We start from the raw sequence: 7920 nt of genomic DNA, 5'->3' as shown, positions 1-7920 counted from the left end.
AGGCTCATCCATGTCATAGCCTCCCCTCTTTAAGCCTCAGTCTCCCTATCTGGGAAATAGGGTGGGGATGATACTGGGAACTGGGGAGCCAGTGTGCATCCCGCTGTGTGGTGGGCAAACGTGTATAGGAAGGTGATCTTCTGCCCCCGTGTGGTGTGTCGGAGAACTGCAGCCCTCAGCGCTAGAGCTGGGATGGGATTGGGCTGATTCAGCTCCCTATCCCCAAGACCCCACCCCTCATCCCGCAGAACCCTTGAGATCCCAGAGCTTCTAGAATAATATCCTGAACTCCTCCCTCTCTGCCTTCCACCCTCCCTGAGACTCCTCGGGCTCCATTTGCTGAATAATAATATCACCCATTTAAGAAATTCTAATCTGTTCCCACGTGAAGCACTTTACTTACATAGTCTCATTAATTTGTTGCAGACAAACTTTGCTGCTATTACCATCCAGGGATAGAGGACCGTAGTGGTTAAGAGCCCAAGTTCTGGACTTTGGCGAAACTTGTGTTCAAATCTCAGCCCTGCTGCTCAGCAGCTGTGTGACCTTCAGCATGCTGTTTTTCCTCTGGAAGTGGGGGTGGTAAGGATGGTCCAATCTCATGGTGTGGCAGAAAGGATAAAGTGCTCAGAGCCTGGACAGAGGAAGCCTCTTGAGTCGATGTAGCTGATAGTATCAACCAGTGATATACTGGTAAATGTGTAACAACCAGCTCTCTGGGGAATGAGGGTGGAAAGCCTTGCTTTGTAGCACTTGCCAATTTCCATGGTGTAAATATTCCACCATGGCTAATTTCAAGCTACCAGGGTGACATCACTGAAAGCGTTTCGGGAGGAAGAGATGTGCAGTCACCCCTTACATAGCAGTTTCACTATGTGAATACAATAGATGTAAATAACCTCAGGATCACACATAGGAGTAAAAAGTAAAATAATGAGGACGCGATGAGTATTTATTATCTTTGTTTTAAATATAATTTATTTAATTGTATGTTTGCATACTTTAATTTTTAATAATGGCTGTTTAAAAACCAGTTCCAAAATCTCGGAGACTTCAAAACTCAGCTTGCTTGAGCTGGCTCCAGCACACTGCTGTTACTGTCACACCCATTTTTTAGAAAGGGAAACTGAGGCTCAGGAAGATGTTCAAACAGACAGGGGCAGGGCATAGGTCCCATGCAAGGGCTGTGTGATTCCCAGGCCAGGACAATGCCCCTCTTTCTTTCATCCCACCCTGATCTAGAGGGAATGCGTGGTTCCCAGGGCACTGTGTGATGTCAGCAACGTCCTTGACCTCTCTGGTCTCAGTTTGCCCATCAGGAGAATACCTGCACTGAGTTCCTTTGCACCTACTTCAGCCCCGCTACGAAAGCAACATGCACATCCTCCCCCTCACTTTATAGACTGTGAAACTGAGGCCCAGAATGAGACCTGGGACCCCAGCTGGGGCGCAGAAGAGACGAGACTGCAACCTACCCTGAGTCACAGAGCTGGACAGAGTGAGACCTGGGACCCCAGCTGGGGTGCAGAAGAGACGAGACTGCAACCTGCCCTGAGTCAGAGCTGGACAGAGTGAGACCAGGGACCCCAGCTGGGGCGCAGAAGAGACGAGACTGCAGCCTGCCCTGAGTCACAGAGCTGGACAGAGTGAGACCTGGGACCCCAGCTGGAGTGCAGAAGAGACGAGACTGCAGCCTACAACCTTGGGGTCTGGAGTTTTCTGGGAGGTGGGAGGCAGCATTGCTAGATAGGTAGGTCACCCTTCCTCAGTGGCTCCGCCCATACACCATCCCCCCAGCATCCTTAGCCCTCGGTCCCCAGAGCTTCCTGGACTGGGGAGAGGGGGGCTGGGAGGGAGAATGTGGACAGCGCTGCCTGCGTGGTTCTTGCCTCTGAGGGCTTCTCTGTCAGTCCTGTCTCCATTCTCTTCACGGGTCTCTACATCTCTGTCTCTCCCTCTGTCTCCGTGCGTGGGTCTGTCAGTCCCTGTCGCTCTCTGTGTCTCTGTTTCTCTCACTCTGTCTCTTTGTATGTGTCTCTCTTTCTACGGTTCTCCCTCTTTCTGCCTTTCTCTGTCTTTTGGTCTCTCCGTCCTTTGGCTGTCTTTTCACCTCTTTGTGTCTCTGTTTCTCCCCACCTCTGTCTATCTCTGTGTCTCTTTGTCTCTCTCTTTTTGAGCTTCTCTATCTCTGCGTCTCTCAGTATCTTTCTCTGCGTCGCTGGCGCTGTGGCTTGGCGTTTCTCTCTCTTCTCTTCCGGTGAGTCTCTACTCTGGTGAGAACACGCTCCCCCTCAACGCGCCCAGACCTGCCTCTGCCCTCAGAGCCCCCGGCCGGCCCCGGCCTGCGCCTTTAAGTGCCGGCAGCAGGGGGCGGGGTCTTGACGGCCCCGCCCTGCCCGCCCCTCCCCCTGACGTCCCTTCCTCCCCGGCCCCTCCACCGCCTCCCTCCGCCGCCGCCCGGGCCGGCTCCGCGCCCCCTCCCCGGCCCCCGCCCGCCCGCCTGCCCGCCGCCCCCATGGCGCCCCGGGCCCCCGCTGTGCGGGGCCACTAGGACCCTCGGCATCCCCTTCCCTGCCCCGCCCTGCCCCCTCTCCCACGGCGCGAACCCGGGTGTCCACGGCGCCCAGCTTTTGAGCTCGCGTCCCCAGGCCGGCGGGGGGGGAGGGGAAGAGAGGGGACCCCGGGACCCCCGCCCCCCCCACCGACCCGGCCGCTCAGTCCCCCGAGACCCGGAGAAAATGTCTTCGCGGACGGCTCTGGCCCCGGGCAACGATCGGAACTCGGACACGGTGAGTGGGGCCCGGCCCCTTGGGGAGCCCCGGCTGGGTCCGGCCGCCGGACCCCTCGCCCTGCTGTGTCCCTCGCCGCGCGAGCCCCTACCCTCATTTCCCCGGCCCGGCCTGGCTCGCCACCCACCGACCCCCGCCCGGACTTCCAGGCCTCTCGACCCTCCCCCACTCCTCAGCCCAGCCCGACCCCTGGGGGCGCCCCTCTCGCGGGACCCCTGTCTTGTCCCTCTGCAGACCGCTTCCGCTCGGGTCTCTTCCCTCCAGGAAGCCCCCTCCCCTGCCTTGCAGGAGCCCCTCCCTTCTCCAGCGGGTTCTTAAGCCCCTTCCCCTCCAGGCCTCCCGCATCCGACAACTGGCCCCCTCCCGGATTTGCCGGGCTCTTGACCCTAAGGCCCAGCCCGGCCCTCTCCCAGGAAGGCCTGGCCCAGTCCTGCCTCTGCCTCTGGCCTTCCCCGTCTGGATCTGGGTGCCGGGCTCCCCAGGATCCCCCGTCCTCTCATTCCCAGCTTTCCGGCCCTCCGGGATCCTCCCGGCTCCTGTGGGCACCCCCTCACAGGAAGCCGGTTCCACCTTTCCTGGGCCGAGGGTCCCTTCTACCTTGTTCAAGGTCTCTCCACTTCCAGGCCTGGTCCCCATCTTCCAAGCAGCCCTGTCCCTGGATTCCCAGCATCTCCAGTCTCCCCAGATCCCTCCAGACCCTCTCTGGTCTCTTCCTCTCCCAGGAAGCCTTGGCCTCCAACTTCCAGGCCCCCAGCTCAGTCTCGGATTTCTAGGCCCTGAACCAGTCTGACTCCAGGCCTCATCCTCCCTGTATCAACTTCTCCACTTCAGGCAAGCCCCCTCCCCAAGCCCCCAACCCCTTGACCCCACTCCTAGGCCAGGCCCCTCCTCACAGGATACTACCTCATCCCTTAGATCTCCAGGCCCCCATCCCTTCCGCTGCCCCAGGGCCTCCCCCTTCCTTGCCAGGAGTCTGGCCTCCCAGGGAAACCCCCTCCCCAGCTTCAGAGTCCTTCCTCAGCTCACAAGGCCTGGCCCCAGATCCTTCTTCCAGAAAACTCCTGGACTTGCAGCCTCTGGTCTTGCCCTGGCTCTAAGCCCTCTTCTCTTGGGGTCTGTCCGCTGGGAGCTTTCTCCCCAAGTTCCTCGGCCTCTTGACCCCCACAAGGCTCATTTACTCCTTGGATCTGCCCCTTGCCCGGGAAGCCCCTTCCTCAGGATTTCAGGCCCCTGGACTTCTCTCTGGTTCCGAGTGCTCCTAGAAACCCCTTTCTTAGACTTCTAGGAGTTTCCTCAAGACCCAGGCCCCTGGCTCAGGTATCCTTGTCTCCTGACTTCCATTGTCCCATGGCTTGGACCCTTCCCACTATTCCCAGACCCCCCTGTTCCTACACCACAGCCAGGAACAATCCCAGAGAGACGACCCCCACCCTGCCGCCGATTTCCCTGATTTCTGGTTACTCTCACTGCTTCAAAAGACCCTCCCACCAACCAATGCCAGACTCCTCCCCAGCTGGAGTCTTCGTCCCTTTCCAGGCCTTCTGCCAGGTCCCTGCCAGTCCTCAGCCACCCTCACCCCAGATCCCCACCAGAGATTTGTCTCTGTCCCTTCCTCTGGTAGGACCCTGCCTCCTAGAGATCCCCCATCACCACCACCACTGCCGTCACGACCCGTCATGCTGCAGGCCAGACTCTGATTTGGAGTCTTCGATGAGAAACCCACCTCTCCCCCACCCCAGCCCAGTCACTCCAGAAAGTGACAAGGAGCCCACAGGCCTGGGTTCCTGTGCTGCTTCTGCCAGCCACTTTGCACTGTGACCTCAGGCAACTGGCTCTCGCCTTCTGAGCCTGCCTCCTGCCCCGCAAAATGGGGTGATGGCTTGAGTCCCTCAGAGGGTTAGTCGAGATGATAGGGGCAAAGCCCGACCCGTAGGATGCACTCCACACATGTCCGCTGCTCTTGTGAGTGTGGATATGATCCTCAACCCAGGGCTGTCATTGGTTGTTATGGGAGCTTGCAGACCCACTCCCTGCTCGGAGCCTCAGTTTCTTCACCTCTAAATGGGGTTGATGGTAGCACTTCCCTGTTAGAGATGTTATAAGGAGCCAAAAAGATTATGTGAGCGAGACGTACAGGGCCAGGCCTATTGTAGCTGCTATTATTATTATTGTTGTTGTTATGACTTTGATTTTTCAGAGAAGTGTAAGTTCAAATCTAGTTTCTGTTCCTCCCTAGCTGTGTGACCTCAGGCAGGTTACCTCACCTCTCTGAGCCTCAGTTTCCTCATCCGTAAAACAGGGCTTGTAGGAGCACTTCCTCCTCCTCTTATTGTTCAGATTTGTGCATCATGGGGACTTCGGGAAGGCTAATTCTCCCCTCTCCTCCCAGCTCCAGTCTGTAAGACCTGCTTGTCAGTCCTGGCAGAGGGTCACCTCTCTCCGTCTGGAATCTGAGGTCATAGCCCCCTCATCTGCCACCTGGTTACCATGATGACAGCCATGTGGGGTCATGCTCCCCCACCCCAGGTTCCAGGCCCCCCACTGCCCAGCCTCTCTGGAGGTTCCCTAGCAACAGACCCGGTGTTGGGGCACCAGCCGGCGGGAGGGAGCCAGGCCAGCTGGTGGTGCCGGCCAATTTTAGCTCCCGCCCCCGGCCCCTGAGGGCCTTGTCACCCACTGCCCCAGCTGCCCCTTGCAGGGGTCCCTCAGCCGCGCTGCCTTCAGTGGGGTGCCAGCCCAGCCCCAGCTGGCTCCCCTCGTACCACCTGCTGGGGATTCTTCTCCAAGCCCTTATCTGGGTGAGAATCAGAGGTCTTATCTGCTGGGATCTCCAACTCCCTTCCTGCCCTCCCCGGGAAGGAGGCCTGGGGGTGTGAGCAGCCCGGTGGGGGATGTGGGAAAGAGCTGGGGGCTCAGGAGTCAGCAGACCTGGGTTCGAATCCTAGGTACTCTGCTCCTCCTGTTCTGCGACCTTGGGCAAGGTACTTAACCCTGCCCTCGGCCTTAGGGTCCCCATGTGGAGCGTGCGGGTCATAACTGCACCCACCGTGGAAGTCAGGTGAAGGTGTGGTAGCAGCAGGCATGTGGTTAGGGTTCCAGCAGTGGCGGCTGGCTTTCTGCCCCTTGCGGGGAGCATTACCTTTCTGCTTCTTAGGAATGAACTGTGTGACCTTGACGAGGCACTGTCTCGCTGCAAGCCTCAGTTTCACCTCTGGAGTGTGGGGATACAGGTGCAGCCCTCATTGGGCTACTGTAGGAATTAAATGCAGATGAGGGCTTTAATGCCCAGGATTTGGCCAATAGTAAAGCCTACTTAACAAAAATGACAGGAGTGTGAGACAGTGTGGCACGGCAGCGGTGAAGACGTCAACTCTGGGGTAAACTGTCTGGGTTCAGGTCCCATCTCTGAGCCTCAGTTTCCCTACCTATAAAATGGGAATGATGGTGCCTTAATGGCCAGTGCTCATTAAATGGTGAGCCTCATCACTGTTAAGTGGCCCGGCAGATCCCTGCAAGGAGCAGCCCGGGTCCTCCTCTTCGTTGCCTACCTGGCCTCTGTCTTCCTCAGCTCCCTGTGTCCTCCTGTGTCCCACCCCCAGCCTTGGGAAGGGCGCAGGGACAGCCCAGGGTCTGAGCAGAGCCGTCTTGGCCAGGGCCTCTGTCACACACACCTTGGGCCCCAGCGCTAAAAGGGAGGCACAGTCCCTGGGGCTCACAATCAGGACAGGAGAGCCAGGAGCAGGCAGGTGACCTGCGGGGGAGAGAGGCCCAGGAGGGACGGGATGGCAGGAACGCCACGTCGGGGACAGATCGTGGCGTATGTAGCGTGGGAGTCAGCGGGTGAGGGCGGCGATGGAGCAGCAGGGCGGTGCCGCCCCACGCCCACCCCAGCGAGGAAGCAACAAAGTTTCCCACAGAAGGAAGGTTAACAATGCGGGGCTACAGTGTCAGGGCGAAATGAAAGGCGGTTGGTGACAGTGTTTGGAGTAGAATTTGGGGCAATAAGGATCAAAAGAAAGCATTGCAGGCAGTTAACTGGAAGTCAGGTGTTGAAATAGGGCTTGCCATAGAATTGGGGGCTAGATGGGGACAGTGATGGATAAAAGGGAACGTTGGGAGCAGTGAGGGTTGGGCTAGAGGGTTGAGTCCAGACTGAGTTGGCGCTGATTGGGGTTGAGGGCTGCAGCGTTAGAATACAGTATCTTGGAGCTGATGGAGGTTCTAGTAATTAGAAAAGGAAGTTGGGGGAGTGGGTAGACTGATTGCAGGGAGGGGTGAAGAAGAGACCTGATACCTGGGGTCCCAGGTGCTGCAGAGTTGGGGGAGCCCCAGCATCTTTGTTCTTGGAGGTGTCTTTTCACAGAGAAATATGGGGGACCTTCTCTCTGGCGTGGGTTTGAAAAGCGCCACGAGGGGACCAGTGGCCATGGCTGGAGTTAACCGCCCCAGCACACAGGTGGATTGGATGGGCGCTGCCCACCTCTCATGCTCCGTCTCCCCCGCCCAGCATGGCACCCTGGGCATTGGCCGCTCCTCGGACAAGGGACCGTCCTGGTCCAGCCGCTCCCTGGGTGCCCGCTGCCGGAACTCCATCGCCTCCTGTCCCGAAGAGCAGCCCCATGTAGGCAACTACCGCCTGCTGAGGACCATTGGGAAGGGCAACTTTGCCAAAGTCAAGCTGGCCCGGCACATCCTTACCGGCCGGGAGGTGAGTGAGGGGAGAGGGCAGGGCTCGGGGCAGAATCCTGCAGCCCTGGCCCTTGGTGGGAGGTAGGGAGAGGTCGGGCTTGGCCCTCACTTTGCTTTGTGACTACATGTAAATCTCTCACTCTCACAATAGAACATCTCACATTTTCCCAGAACAACTCAAGTAGGAAAAGGGAGCCAATTTCAGGCATCCCTGAAATTGTTGGGTTGTCTCAGATCACAGGCAAGCCATGTGTAGTGTTTCTAAGAAGTCATATGGTTTTTGTATCTAAACCTGGGCCACCTCCCTGTTTTAATGGTGGACTTTGGTCCCACCAAACCTTCCAGTGATCTGGATTGAGAACACAAGAGGTTTATTCATGTCTACACAGTCTCACTCTCCCCACTTCGCCTTCCAGGATGGGTATATGTACTGAGTATGGCA

General features: G+C 57.9%; 1 protein-coding gene across 4 annotated transcripts in view; it reads left to right on the top strand.

Annotated features, from left to right (window-relative positions):
* The first annotated feature begins 2509 nt into the window (after positions 1-2509).
* Positions 2510-7920, top strand: part of MARK4 (microtubule affinity regulating kinase 4) — a 29577-nt gene continuing 24166 nt past the window's right edge. The window contains exons 1-3 of one of the 4 annotated variants that reach the window (XM_070044222.1): positions 2511-2789; positions 3512-3620; positions 7297-7497. Coding sequence is in view for 3 of the 4 variants with exons in the window: in XM_030873914.3 (XP_030729774.1) it covers positions 7159-7497 (339 nt within the window). In the remaining variant the exon portion in view is untranslated. Of the gene's footprint in view, positions 2790-3511; positions 3621-7143; positions 7498-7920 lie in introns of those variants that run through there. The other 3 variants (XM_030873915.3, XM_030873917.2, XM_030873914.3) reach the window with 3 other exon arrangements.

The sequence above is a fragment of the Globicephala melas genome, chromosome 19 (genome assembly GCF_963455315.2).
Source record: "Globicephala melas chromosome 19, mGloMel1.2, whole genome shotgun sequence".
In the NCBI taxonomy this organism is placed as follows: domain Eukaryota; kingdom Metazoa; phylum Chordata; class Mammalia; order Artiodactyla; family Delphinidae; genus Globicephala; species Globicephala melas.
This window is presented reverse-complemented; position numbering and strand designations above follow the sequence as displayed.